Source organism: Candida albicans, chromosome 4 (assembly GCF_000182965.3).
Source record: "Candida albicans SC5314 chromosome 4, complete sequence".
NCBI lineage: Eukaryota > Fungi > Ascomycota > Pichiomycetes > Serinales > Debaryomycetaceae > Candida > Candida albicans.
The window spans coordinates 129,437-144,089 of record NC_032092.1 but is presented as its reverse complement, the minus strand read 5'-3'; the positions used below and the strand labels follow the sequence as shown (position 1 = coordinate 144,089).

At 31.5% G+C, this 14,653-nt stretch overlaps 5 protein-coding genes across 5 annotated transcripts; 3 read left to right on the top strand and 2 right to left on the bottom strand. All coding sequences in view use genetic code 12, as the record gives it.

The window, feature by feature from the left end:
- Window positions 1–5: 5 nt before the first annotated feature.
- On the bottom strand, window positions 6–1,121 carry CAALFM_C400800WA (Smc5-Smc6 complex subunit; the record flags this gene model as incomplete). The annotated part of the gene is made up of 1 exon (XM_707522.2): window positions 6–1,121. One exon carries the CDS (start codon window positions 1,119–1,121, stop codon window positions 6–8), a length of 1,116 nt encoding a protein of 371 aa, XP_712615.2.
- Window positions 1,122–1,324: 203 nt separating this feature from the next.
- Window positions 1,325–3,478, top strand: MLH1 (mismatch repair ATPase; the record flags this gene model as incomplete). Its single annotated transcript, XM_707523.2, has 1 exon — window positions 1,325–3,478. One exon carries the CDS (start codon window positions 1,325–1,327, stop codon window positions 3,476–3,478), a length of 2,154 nt encoding a protein of 717 aa, XP_712616.1.
- A 1,850-nt stretch (window positions 3,479–5,328) lies between these two features.
- CAALFM_C400780CA (uncharacterized protein) lies at window positions 5,329–8,547 on the top strand (the record flags this gene model as incomplete). The annotated part of the gene is made up of 1 exon (XM_707524.2): window positions 5,329–8,547. The coding sequence occupies one exon, from the start codon at window positions 5,329–5,331 to the stop codon at window positions 8,545–8,547; it is 3,219 nt and encodes a 1,072-aa protein (XP_712617.2).
- Window positions 8,548–8,946: 399 nt separating this feature from the next.
- Window positions 8,947–9,681, top strand: CAALFM_C400770CA (uncharacterized protein; the record flags this gene model as incomplete). Its single annotated transcript, XM_707525.1, has 1 exon — window positions 8,947–9,681. The coding sequence occupies one exon, from the start codon at window positions 8,947–8,949 to the stop codon at window positions 9,679–9,681; it is 735 nt and encodes a 244-aa protein (XP_712618.1).
- Window positions 9,682–10,270: 589 nt separating this feature from the next.
- On the bottom strand, window positions 10,271–12,160 carry ZCF21 (Zcf21p; the record flags this gene model as incomplete). The annotated part of the gene is made up of 1 exon (XM_707527.2): window positions 10,271–12,160. The coding sequence occupies one exon, from the start codon at window positions 12,158–12,160 to the stop codon at window positions 10,271–10,273; it is 1,890 nt and encodes a 629-aa protein (XP_712620.2).
- Window positions 12,161–14,653: the final 2,493 nt, after the last annotated feature.

Sequence of the window (14,653 nt, the reverse complement as noted above, 5' to 3'; positions counted from 1 at the left end):
TAGTTTTAATCCGATGAATTCAGATCCCTTCTTTGAGATGACGGTATAGGTTCCTCGTCATTATAATCAATTATATCTTCAGGTGGCATTTGGTCTTCAGGTTCATCACGATGTCCCAAAAATGCTTCTCTTATGTTATATAATTGAGTATATTTCTTCCATGCTTTGTAATTAAAACTAGCAATATGATGACTAGCAAAAATTTTATTGCTTTCCAATTGAGCCTCTCTGATTTCATCACTACTCACTCTTTGAATACAAGGCATCCCGTCATTATTCACATATAATTTCAATCGACCATCTTTAACGAGGAAACTGGTGTAAAATAAATTCTCCACACTTTGACCAAATGATCTAGGGTTTATAAAAAATTTAAATAAATTAACACCATTACCATCATATTTTTCAATATATGTTTGATAAACTGATTTAACCATATTGGCAGTATTTTGTTCTTGATTACCAGAAATATCACTAGCTTGAACTTGTCGAGCAGTTTTCGCCATCCCGCTACCTTTAGTATCATCAACATTTCTTGCTCGAACTATTTTCCTCTTTTCTGCTTTTAAGGGTCCATTCAAAAAATCTACCAGTATGGATTTTTTACTAACTTGATGATAAAGAATCCCAAGTTTTAACCAATTTGTTTTATTGAATGTGTATTCATCAGCAATAGCTTCTTCTTCTTCATCCAGATCATCATCCTCTACGTCATCCTCATCGTTACTATTATTGCCATCATTATCTCCTATATCATTACGACTTAAAAGACTAGGATCAGTAACAGCAAATCTTCTTAAACATTTGAAAAATTCTTTATCATCAAGAGCGATCCCTGAATCATCGAAAACTATATTACGTGCATTCAAGGCAGCAAAATCCGATGCTTCTTTGAAAACTTCAGAATCTTCTAAATGAACTCTTGTATCTTTAACTTTTTGTGATTGAACTCTTTTATATAATTCGGTTATTTCATCAATATAATGCAACAGCATAGATGATCCTTTACCTTTAAGGGCATCTTTGAAATGATTTTTGATTCTTTGACGAAGTTTTTCATAATCTTCAATTTGCTCTTGAGTAGACACTTTACGTATTTTCCTTGGTTGTGTATCCGTCATAATGGTATTTATTATTGTTGTTGTTGAAGTATGAAGTGATTTTAGGGATTTTGAATGTATATTTTTTTTTTTCGTTTTTTTTAGTGTAACAAAACGCGTTGTTGTAAACGGATTTTTTTTAGACAGACACTTACATGAATCAGTTATACCCTACTTAAAATAAGATCCATATTACTACACGTATTCTTCGCAATTCAAAAACCATGAGTGAACCCACTTGTACAATCAAAAGACTAGATGAATCAGTAATTAACAAAATAGCAGCAGGTGAAATCATTATACAACCAGCAAACGCGTTAAAGGAAATGTTAGAAAATTCAATTGATGCCAGGGCAACCATGATTGAAATACTTGTTAAAGATGGCGGATTGAAATTATTACAAATTACCGACAATGGCCATGGTATATCTAAGATAGATTTACCCTTATTATGTGAAAGATTTGCCACTTCAAAATTGAGTAAATTTGAAGATTTGGAATCTATTGCCACTTATGGTTTCCGTGGTGAAGCATTAGCTAGTATATCCCATATATCACGATTATCAGTGATTACCAAACAACCAAATTCCAAATTGGCCTATAAAGCTTATTATATGAATGGTCAACTATGTAGTTCCAATTTCAAATCATCAAACACCAATGTTGAACCTAAACCAATTGCCGGCAAAGATGGAACACAAATTATTGTTGAAGATTTATTTTATAATATCCCGTCGAGATTACGGGGATTAAAATCGAAAAGTGATGAGTTCGCTAAGATATTGGATATCGTTGGTCGATATGCTATTCATTGTGATAATGTTGGGTTTAGTTGTAAAAAATATGGAGATCCATTACAACAAGTAAACACCCGTCCTCAGATGCCAATTAAGGAAAGGATCAGAGTTGTTTATGGATCAGCAATTGCCAATGAATTATTAGAAATTGATGGGATTTCTAATGACGAATTAGGATTAGTAAAAGTATCTGGCGTCATGACTAATGCTAATTATAATAATAAAAAGAAAATCCAACCAATTATTTTCATAAATCATCGACTTGTCACCTGTGAACCATTGAAACGAGCTATAAATGCTGTATTTCTGTATTTTTTACCCAAGGGAAGTCATTCCTTTTATTATCTTAGTTTGGAAATTAAACCAGAAAATCTTGATGTCAATGTTCATCCTACAAAACGTGAAGTTCGATTTCTTAACGAAGATGAAATAATTGATACTATTGTTAGTGAAATACATACAAAGTTGTCAAGTGTTGATACTTCAAGAAAATTTAAAACCCAAAGTGTTATCACAAAGAGAAGAAATAGTGATGAAGAATTAGAAGAACATCAATTACCAAAAACACTACAGCCATCTTTGAAGAAATATCGACAAGAAAACAAAATGGTAAGAGTGGATGCTAGTCAATCAAAATTGAGTTCATTTATGCAACAGCAACCATCACAAAATTACCATGATGTGATGAGGAAAGAATTTGAATATTATTCTTCTCTGATAATTGAAGATGACACTATCAATACTGAACAAGATATACCCGAAGAAAACGAAAAAGAAGAAGCAGAGGGTGAACTCCCTGTTGAATCTAATTCAATTTTAGAGTCTCCATCAAAACTAGAAATGAAAATCGAAACCAATCATTCACGTAAACAAGTACAAGTAAATTTGGATTCAATAGCTCTGTTGAAGAATGATTTAACTTTAATAATAGATAAACCATTGACAAATATTTTTAATAATGCAGTTTATGTTGGGATAGTTGATCCATGGAAAAGATTATGCTGTTTCCAATATGATGTCAAATTATTTTTATGTGATTATGCTGCCATGTTATTAGAGTTCTATTATCAAATTGGTCTTCATGAATTTTGTAATTTTGGAGAAATAGAATTTGATGAACCAATTAAATTAATCGATATATTACAGCCATTATATGATAAAAATGAAGATTTGATACCTATGGAGAAAGTTATTCATGCCATTTTCCATATGAAAGATATGTTTAAAGAATATTTTCAAATTGTTATCGATGATGATAAACAATTAACAACTTTACCAATGTTATTAGTTGGAGTTGAACCCGATTTCAATAAATTACCATATTTGATTTATAGATTAGGTACAAAAATCAATTATGGAGATGAAAAAGATTGTTTAAGAGGTGTATTGAGACAAATTGCATTATTTTATTTACCAGAACCAACTAATGATGAAATTAAAAATAATACATTTGAAAAGCAATTAGAAAGTATCTTGTTCCCGGAAATAAAACGACAATTTTTGGCACCGAAAAACTTGCTTCGAGATGTGATACAAATTGCCGATTTACCAGGATTATATAGAGTTTTCGAAAGATGTTAGGGTTTTAAGTTGGTGTGTCACACTGGTGATCGAATATACAATTGCATAGTAGTATATCAAACTCAGATGGTTACAATATATCTAACTGGCTTCTAATAGAGATGATTTCTTAATAGACAAGCAACCCCCGCCCCCAAGAAAGTTTAAAACGTTTGTCAAAGTTTTCCATTATAATCTCTGTTATCTACAATGAACAATGTAATCTAATAAAAATGTTGAATACAAACGTTTTCAAATGGTTTATGGGCGTGTTCTCTCAAAATAGAGTAAACAAAATTAATGCTACTATATCATTACAATAGTGGTGAGTGGGCCATGCGACAATATCTACTTGTGTGTTTAGAGAAATGTCTTCCCTAATTGCCCCACTGATAATGAATGTCCAAACAACAACAAAAAAATATCTATATCCACGGTTGCGAATTGACATTATTAGATCAAGCGGGGAGAAAATGGGGCGAGCAAAAGAATAAGCCTTCTCACATGAAGAAGTTCAAAAGTCGCCCAAAAACAAGACAGTAGTGGTGTTGGATAGTCCCATGATACGACTTATAGGTCGAACAGTTACAAGCACTTTCCCACATGAAAAGTAAGACTGTACTACATATTTTTCTACATGATGTTACATTATTGTAAGTTTGTTGTTATTGACAACTATGTTTGGATTGGGGATATACAAGTTGGACTTACAATTATAACCGTTTAAAGGAAATATATTGTTTTCTTAATATCTAAAGGCACCAAAGGGATAGGATATACCCTTTTTTTAGATCTCAGACCAATTCATTATCGTAATCGCAGTGGTTATTTATTTATTGTCACAAATAATATTTTCCAGGTAGATCTTGACATTTTGTTACTTCAAATTTAATTTCTACTTTTAGTTAGTCACATTAACTCCTATACTTGCATAAGACAACAATCATTAACTAGCAAATGAGAAATTTACAAAGGAAAAGAAAAAGAAATTGGGGAAAGACTAAAGAAACTTAAAAAAATCAATAAAAAAAAAGATGAAATCTGAATCACTTTAATTTAGGTTGGGGTTGGGGTTGGTTTTAACAATTGTTATTACTATGAATCGTAAAAACCTTCGTTGTTATTGACTTCAAATGTTGGTTGTGAACAATGTTTAAACTATTTGAAGTTAATATTTATGTAGTGGAAGAAGAATATCAACCAATCAATAGAATTCATTGATCAACAAGTAAAAAATGATAGACAGAAGACAAATGTGTAAAAGAATCTAAGAAATGAACATGTCGTGTCCCCTCCTCTTTTTCTCTTTTCACACTCATTTTAACTCATTTATTCACATTTTCACATTTTCATATTTTCACGCACAATTTGTTGTTTTTTTGGGTTTTTTCCTTAATTAAGTAATAAACCTTTCTTTCATAATTTAATATTAATTCTACAATATATTCAATTGACTGGATAAGAAGAAAGTTGGTTATAATTTAAAAGTATTGTCCAATCTACTTTCCAAAATTTCTTCCCTTCTCTTCTTTCTTCAATAACCTCCCCCACCCATATTCATTTGAATTGATTCACTTTTTCAATAATCCTTTTGACCCTGTCCCATATCGTCATTATAAACAGTGGTTATTATCCTTTACAACCAGCACTACATATTTTTTTTTTCTGGTTTAGTGGAATCATATTGTATTAAACAGTCCTAACAGTTTAGCCGGTTGTCCAACAAAGAAAAAAAAAATTATAGACACATTTCCCACCCTTTTGGTTATACTGATCATTCCAAATCTAGTTTAAATAACACAGCAAGTACACATCCTATTAAGTTGATCTTTTATTTTGGCTTTTAATTATTTTAATTCCCAACATTATAGATGTATATTGAGAGTTCGATCAACGACAAATACATTCGTACATTGAATTTTGGGTGTTTCCCTAAAAATGTATTGGAATTCCAACAATCACAAGATTATTTCCAACAGTTAATATTCATTGATTATCAATTGCAATTATTAATTGATAATGAATTTTTTCAAAATGAATTATTACCCATTTCATTATTATCTGAGAATAATGTATCAGCTAATGAAAAATTACAACAATTAATCAATTATTCAAATTCAATAAGTTTAAATTATGAAAATACACCAAAGAGTTACGATGAGAAATTGTACTATGCTACATTAATGTCTCATTTATATTATTTACAAGATAACTTTTTTGAAATGAGTAAATATTTGAATTTGGTTAAAGTTTCTTATCAAGCCAGATCTAATAATCAAATCGAAACAGCATCTTCAGCTTCATCTGTTAGTTTAAACCAAATAGAATTCATTGAATATCTTACAACCAGATATTACGTTTTATTTGGATTAAGTGCGGGGAACAATGGAGTGAACGTTTGGTTAGAGTATTTGCAAAATTTTAAATCCCCATATAATAAGTCTCAAGTAATCGCTAATCATTGGCTAGATTTGTTATTTGGTAAATTAACTTTTGAATTATCTCAACGAGGCACTATCCCATTTTCGTTTATCAATCACGTGAAAAATTTGTCATTGTCGAAAAATAAATTGGTCTTAATTGCATTTTCAAATTATTTATTACGTCCAGAGAATAGCAATATAATCAACCCTTCTTTCAAACAGGACTATACGGTATTTTTGACTACAGAAATTGAAGAAAGTATTTTAGTTAAAAGTCAATTTCCTAATGCAAACACTGCTAATACCGATGAATCACAAGATGTCAATAATTTTATCAATAATCTTTACGAATCATTGAGTTATGTACCATTTAACTTATCTATTTTGAAGCCATCCCTTTCAAAACGTTATCTTTTAAATGCCACCTTAAAGACTTTCCAAAGCAAGGTTATTTTATCAAACTTGATCTATACATTAATTGATTTAAATGAATACGATGAAGCTTTAGCAGTATTTACCACATATATCGATTATTTGGAAAAAGACGAGGAATTAAAGGATGGGTACATTGACGATATATTATCGATAATTGATACATTTAGTACTTGTATTATCCATTTCAACCCATTGAAAAGTTTCAAATCTGGTAACAAATTTAAACATAATGATGATTCGTCAGTTTGTCAACATTTGAAGAAATTTGTCACATTATTGCAAAAATATTTGCTTGAACTTCAAAAATTGATAGATTTAACATATGATGAAGAGGAAGATGAAAGTGATAAAGTTACCACTGCTGCAGGTGACAAAATCCCATTGTCATTCCTTTATCGTAAATACAACTTGAACATTTTGCAATCAGATAACACCCAGTTTATTGAATTGATTTCAAAAGCTTGGCATGCAACTGGTTATTATTACTATTACTTGTCGTCATATGAATCGTCAAACCAAATTATTTTACAAAATAATATCTCATTGGTTTTGAAATCTTACAAGAATTGTTTGATTGTTAATTCGACAGGTAATGTACTTTATTTGTTTAGTTATGCCTTAGCATTAGCCAATTCCGGCTCGTTGAAACCAGCATTAAAATTGTGTAAGTTTATTTTGAAAAAATTCCCAGAATCGTTCAAGACGTGGAATTTGTTGGTATTATTGTTGTCTAGTTTTGATAATGACAACAGTGATGTCACTAAACCCATTGCAAATCATACTAGTATGAATATTTTACCCGATGAATTAACCAACGGCAATGCTAATGCTCATGGTGGTGACGGTTTAACAGCAAATGGGGGCAATGACACCAAATCCAAATTGAGAGAACCGGAGAAATTTATCAACAAGGCATTGAATATTGCTGGGTTATATACTTTGAAGCATCGTCAACGCAATATTAAATTGACAGTTGAAACCAAATATGAAATTTTACAATTAAAATTAACTCAGTTGGCAGTATTGGAATCGATTCACGGGTCACAATATATGATTGATTACTTATCCGAAGTTTTTGTGTTGTATCATGAATTATTCGAAGTTAATTTGAGTAGCAGTAGTAGTAACAAGAATGCAGCAAATCAATCTTCGAGACAATTTGGAGCTTCAGATAAATGGTCCCATCGTCCAAGTTTTATTGATCCTTCCCCTAATGCGAAAAAGAACAACCCACACCATAATATCAATGGAAAAGATGAGTTACAATTTTTTGATGCTCCCAAATTACTGATTGCTAATGATGCTGATTCAATTAGTGATTTGAACAAGAAACAAAGTAGAACTGGATCAATTATTGGTGGTGTTGGTGGCAGCAGAGTTGAAAAATTGAAAAGACTTTCTACAACTATTTCGTCAAAAGAAGGACCAATTAGTAGACGAGGATCATTGCTTTATAATAGTGTTCAACAGAAAATCCGTAAATCTGATTCCAAAAATTCAGTGAACAAATCTTTTGCAGCAGACACTAGTGAATCACCACAGCAACACCTAGAAGATGAAAATTTACATTTTAATCAACAAAAATTACAAACATATCCAGAGGAGCAACAAATTTCAAAACCACTGAAACCAGAATACATTAAAGACCCTCCACGTCATCAACATGATAATTTAATTGAACGGAAAATATTACAACAAGTTTGGTTATGGACGGCAAGAGTATTTTTAAAAGTTGGATTAATTGATGAATGTGAACAATGTATTGTTGAAGCAGAAACTATTTATGAACCTAATTTCAAAACCTATACTGCTTTGGGTTTTTTAACTAGTAAATCAAGAAAATTTTTATCATTACAAGAATTTGAACGATCATTAGAAATATTAACCAAGAAAGATAATTCCTTAGCGTCACATAATAAATTCAATAGTAAATATGATTATGGATTAACTTTATTAGGATTACTGAAATTATTTTTAATTGATGATGATCCAAAAAATTCCTTATTTATTTCGACAAAAGATTTGAATTCAGGTATAATTCGATTGAAAAATTTATTAGAAGATTACTCATTGACTTGGCCATATGGATATAATAATCCAGAAATTTGGTTTTATTTAAGTAAAATTTACGAATTTATTGATGATAAAATATTATTGACGAAAAGTTTATGGAGATGTATTGAATTAGAAGATAAACGACCAGTTAGGGAATTTATATTTGATGAACTTTAATAGACAAAGAGCGAAACAGACTATCAAAAAAGGAGAATATATAAAAAATCAATAAAATATGTACAGAAAGCTATAATAAAAAAAAATATAATACTAATTCAGAGTTTTTATTTATATGCATATAAATATATATATATATATAAACAAAATTAATTATAATGATAGTATTAGTAAATGATATGAGCCTTGTAAGTTGTATGTGTCAATTACTTGATTGATATCTCTTTATATGTGTGTGGAGTATCAATACTACAAACCACCACAACTATCAAGAGAAATCCGAATACCGCAACAAACAAGCAAAAAAAAATGAAGACCCCAAAAAAAATTTTCGACACTTTGATTGTTCCTCGTTTGTTCATTCAATTAAAAGTATCAAACTAAAACTATAATCAAACTATGACTGACATTGAACCTAAATCTATTTTATATTGTGGAATTTGTTCATGGCCTCCAGAATTTTGTGAATTTGGTATCACGAAAAAGAAATGTCAAACATGGTTGAATGAAAATCATCCTGATTTATACCAATCAGTATATCCAACTGCTGGGAATCTATCTACCGCCAATACCCCTGACGAACTGAATAAAAAGTCCAAACCAAATACAACTGATGAAAAAGATATAACTGGGGAAACCACTGGTGGAGAAGATGGATCTAATGATGATATTGTAACGAAAAAATTACTTGAAAAAGGAGTATCAGAATTATCAATTTCTAAAGAAGAAAAATTACAGCAAGAATTGAATAAACGAGCAGCTAAAGAAGAATTAAAATTAGAAAGGAAACAACTTGAAAAAATTTCAAATTCAAAAATCATTATTAAAAAAATATCTCGTAATAAAAAAAAATCAATTGTTTCTATATCTGGTTTAGAAATTTTAGAAACTACTGCTGGTACAACTGGTACCTCTAATAATAAAGTATCAATTAAAAGTTTACAAAAAAAATTTTCATCTAAATTTGCTACGGGGACAAGTGTTGTTAAGAATGCTGAAAATAAATCGGATATATTGATTCAAGGTGATGTTTTCGAAGAAGTTCATCAATTTATAGTTAATCTTTTACAAGAACAAGGATTAAATGATATTAAAATTGAATTGACCGATGATAAATTGAAAAAGAAAAAATAAATGAAAAGACAATGAAGTTATCCCTCATTTCTTTCCTTCATGTATTGGATTCATTCTAAGACGTAGAAGCCTAGATGTTATATTGAAAGAGAAAGAGGAAGTTGTTTTTTGTATTTCTATATAAATACTAACCAAATATAGATAAGTACGATAATTCTGGTTATTTGTGATAACATGTAGTCTGGTCCACCCTATTCAATAAGCATTATTGTTGTTAAAACCATCAATTGTACAAACCCTGCTGTGAGGATATAGTTTGTAGGGGTATTGGTGAAAAAAAGAAAGACAAAATTTGTACTGGTAAATTGAAATGTTGGCTGCAAGAAATCAATTTTGTCAACAACAACAGCAACAAAACACAACAGTAACTACCAGACTGACAACATATCATGTTTATAACTCCTATTTAGATCAATAACAGAAAGAACCCAAATATTACTTTTCATTCTTGGTTTGAATGAGTAGTACAATGACTTTATACACCTATTCATACATTCAAATATAAATATCTATCTATTCATTAAAAAAAGGAAAATGCCATGCCAGCATATATATGCATATATAGAGAAATACTATAATACTATATCCATCAAGTGATCAATTTGGAAATGGTAGGTACTTTTTCATCAACATTTCCATTAGTTTCAGATGGTGACTTCGATGATTCTCGTTTCAATGTGGTGATACTTGGTAATTTAATATCACTACCGCTATTATTATCTTCTCTAATTGTTAATTTCTTTAAATTAGTCATTGAGGAATTTGGTGAGAGTTTAACACCATCACCATAATTTCCAATTGCTGAGGTTGTTGTCGATGGTGGCGTGTTACCATTTGAATCATTAATTGGTTTCAATTCTTTAATTGATGAATCAGATACATTTGGCTTAAATACATCAGTCCCAGAACTGTTAGCTCCATTAGAGCTATTTCCAAGAGTGTTTATTGGTGGTGGTAAGATATTGGCAATACCTGGTGGTGACACTGTTGCTGTAGTTGGTGATGATGTCGAAGCAGTTGATGAAGTACCATTACCAGTTTTGACAGGGATAGTTTGAGACGCTATAGTTGCTACACTAGCTGCTGATGAGGTGATTGGAGTTGATGAAGGTTGTTGTTTATTTGTTAATACAGGTGACACATTAGCCATGATACCTGTTGATGCTGTTCCTGCTACTCCCGTAGTGGGTGGAGGTGCAGCTAATGGAGGAATATTAGGAGAAGTCGTAGCTGCTGTATTTGCTGTTGACAAAACCGAAGGTTGACTCATTGGTGGTGGTAATGTACCAGTTGCAGGGACAGTGGTATTACTAAATGCTACATTATTCTGTAATTGCTGAGGTGGTAGTTGTGATGGCTGTGCTGGAACCAATGAATGAGTTGGAGCATAAACCACTGACCCTGATTGGGTTAACAATGGGATCATTGGTCCATATGGTGATTGGACAACTTGTGGAGTCAGGGCAATATTTTGAATATTTCCAGAAGTAGAACCAGAAGAAGTCATGTCGGCATTAGTATTATTGTTAGTGTTAGAAGTTGTGTTAGCGATTGAGGAATTTAAATTATTAGTGGTAATTGAGGGGGATGGATTAGCTTGAATCCCTGGTGCAAGTATTGAATTAGCAAATGGTGGTATTGACATACTAGCCTGCAGCTGTTGTGGTACTGCAGTAACAAGAGTTTGATTATTTGGTAAAACAGTAGCTGCCATTGGATAAGAGCCTGGACCAGTAGCCATCATTGGGGCGTTTTGAGATCCAGCAGCAGCAGCTGTCGATGGATGAGGAGGAACAATTGATATACCATGTGCAAGAGATTGGACAATGCCTACTGGCTGCTGTTGTTGCACCAAGATATTGTCTTTCGAAGGATCAATTAGCTTTGTATTGTTGTTAATATTTGCTGTTGTTGATGATGAACTATTGGCATCCAATTTTTCTTGACGAATAGTCTGATTGTATTGGGCGACTCTAAGGGCATTTCTAGCATTATTATCCAAGTTTAAATAAGCACAATGCAATTTTCCCTTTAAACAATTTAAACAAGCAGGTAAAGTTTCATCACATTTGATTCTTCGTTTTTTACAAGTTCCACAACCCAAATGGGAATTACGATGCTTTCGCCTTGAGTTTTTCTTCTTTCTAATGACATTATTTTTGATTTCTTCTGAGGTATGCGCATTGGTATTGGTATTAGTAGATGATGGTCTGCTATTGGGGCTATTAGTGCTGCTATTATTATTGCTATTCTCGTTGCTAATGTTGGTGGTAGTAGTAGTAGTAGTGGATCCAGTGAACAGACCATTGTCATGGGAGTAGTTGTAATTCATGCTATCAACATTATTGTTATTATGGTTCATGGGTGGGAGACGAGTGTTATAATCAGTGCTAGTAGATGAAGGTGGAGTAGTAGTTGTTGATGCAGGTTTTTTGGGAGGATCAGGGTTCTTGAGAGCCTTCTGATAAATATCCATCATCTTTGGAACAGTATAGTAAATTATATTTGAAAGTTAATTGGGGGAAACTAAAAAGAATGAAAGATGAAGAAAAAAGATGATCAAATAAATGATTTCCAAAAGAAAAGAAGGTTTAATGAAAGAAAATTAAATAAAAAAGGAACCAAATTAAAAAAATAAAATAAAATAAACCAAAAAAGAATTAAGTGAAATGTGGTTCTGTTCGTAATCTTGAAAGTATAAAAAGGAAAAAAAATGAGAGAAAGAAAGAAAGAGAGAATTAGATAATAAAATAATAACAAGTGTTTGCTTTTGTACGTATTTTTCTGCCCACTAAATTTCTTACGTATATTTTATTTTTAATTTTTTCAATCAAGTGGAAACAAAAAGGATTTAAAAAAAGAAATGAAAACTCGAAAATTTTAGGAGAGGAAAGAAAAAGAGAGATTAGAAAATAATATAACAAAGAGTTCCAAACAATTTGCCCGAGGTGTCTTATAATTCAAGTTAAACTTGAACACTTGGGAAAGAACATAAAGAGCAAATCAATTGGATTTGCCCTTTTCTTGTTGTTGTTGTCATTAGTGTTGGTGGTGTTTTTCTATTTTTCTAATTTGTTCTTTTTTTTTAAATTGGAGTAAATTTCAGCTTTCCTTGAAAAGGCTAACACTACAGAAAAAAAACTCAAAAGCCAACTCATGTATGAATTAGATGTGAATTTTAGGAAAAGGAGGAAAAACAGGAACCAACAACAACAACAACAAGTACAACAAAACTAACAATAAGAATAAGTAACAATAAGAAAAGTACCAGACGGAAGAACATAATCTGCAAGAATGAAAAAAAAAAAAAAATGAACAATCTTGACACTAAAAGTATGTGTGTATGGTTATAAATCTGAAGCACAGTAACAAACGAGGCAATGTTTTATTTTTCCCTTTATGTCTGTCACCGCCACTAATTTACCAAAGAAAGAAGTCAAAATGAAAGATAGAACACGACACAATACTGAGCAACACAACAATGATTTCCACTTATATATCATTAATTCACAAACTACAGACCTAAAAACCACCTAATTATTAGAGATTAGTTGATACTAAAATGATTTAAAAGACAACAATCTCTAAAAACTAATCCAAATTTGGAATTCTTGATTGTCCTGTTTGTGTCTGTCAGTTGAAACAAACAAAAAAAAAAAAGAATTTTGAACCAGGAACACACCACCACCACCACTTTAACTCGCATTTCTCACTGACTCTCGTACTCGTCCACGCACTCCACGTAATAACTCCAACTTGTACCTGTCGTACTCCACTTTACTTGTTGCTACACAATTAAATCAAATTACATTTTCCCAACACATCAATACTACAGTGATACAAACAATAGTACACCAAGAAGTCAATCAACTGATTTATATTCTTCTTTTTGTTAGAATAATCCCATTCATTGAGACTTGTTGGTATTGTACATACTTCTACATGCAGAAGCGGATAAAAATAAGCACAAAGAAAAAAACTATGTTCCGACAGACGAAAGACAAAAATTGCGAAACAGCAAATATCACCAAACAAATACAATTTTAGTTAAATCCGAATCACTAAAACAAGGAGCCAATGTCGTCATCGATGGACGATATGTGTGGGTGAACCGGATTTATAGTCATCAATATTATATATATCATTTCGTGTATTAAAACTTGCATCTATGTGTTTATGTAAATAAAGTGATGACATAGGTGGTGATAAAAATAGTTTAGCAATAGTATTTCCAAGATAGTGAACTAAATAATTACGACATTACGTTGGATGAAAACTACATAATACAAAACATTTTGGAGGGGAGGGGGTATATGATTATCCGTTGAATAAAAAGATTGCGGAGAAGTTTTTKGGGGAGTCTTTGAAAATGGTGCAATTTTTTTCATGTCCTTTTTACTTTTGTCCAGTGATTTTGTCTTGGTGATCTCGGTGAAATAGAACTGAACAAACTACGGAATGAGCAAGAAAAAGGGTTAGATCGGGCCGGCTAAGCCAAAGAGCAAATAACAATACTTTAAAAGCCAGTACAAAAATTAACCAAAGAAAAAAAAAATAATATACTTGAAGGTCAATAATGGTTTTTGCGCTCAAATTTACCTTTACAAAGATTCCCCAAATAATCATTGTGAGTTTAACTTTGATGGCAGTATACTCTCTATAGCAAACTAAATAATTACGGTCACTCTATCAATTGATACTCACCCCTACTACCCTTTTTTGATGATGATGACATGACCCTGTAGAAAGTTTGATTACTCGTGTTCTTGATTATTTTTTTCTCTTTTATACGAAGGTCGTGCAAAATGACTGCAGCAATTTTTTTTTTATTAAGGCGGCCTCGTTTTTCCTGGCGACCTTTGCCCCTGACGCCTTGTTTGTTAATCCGTTTCAAAGTTAATTGTAGCAACAATAACAATAATAATTAGTGATTGATTGAATGCTAGGACAAAGAAATAATATCAAAAGATTT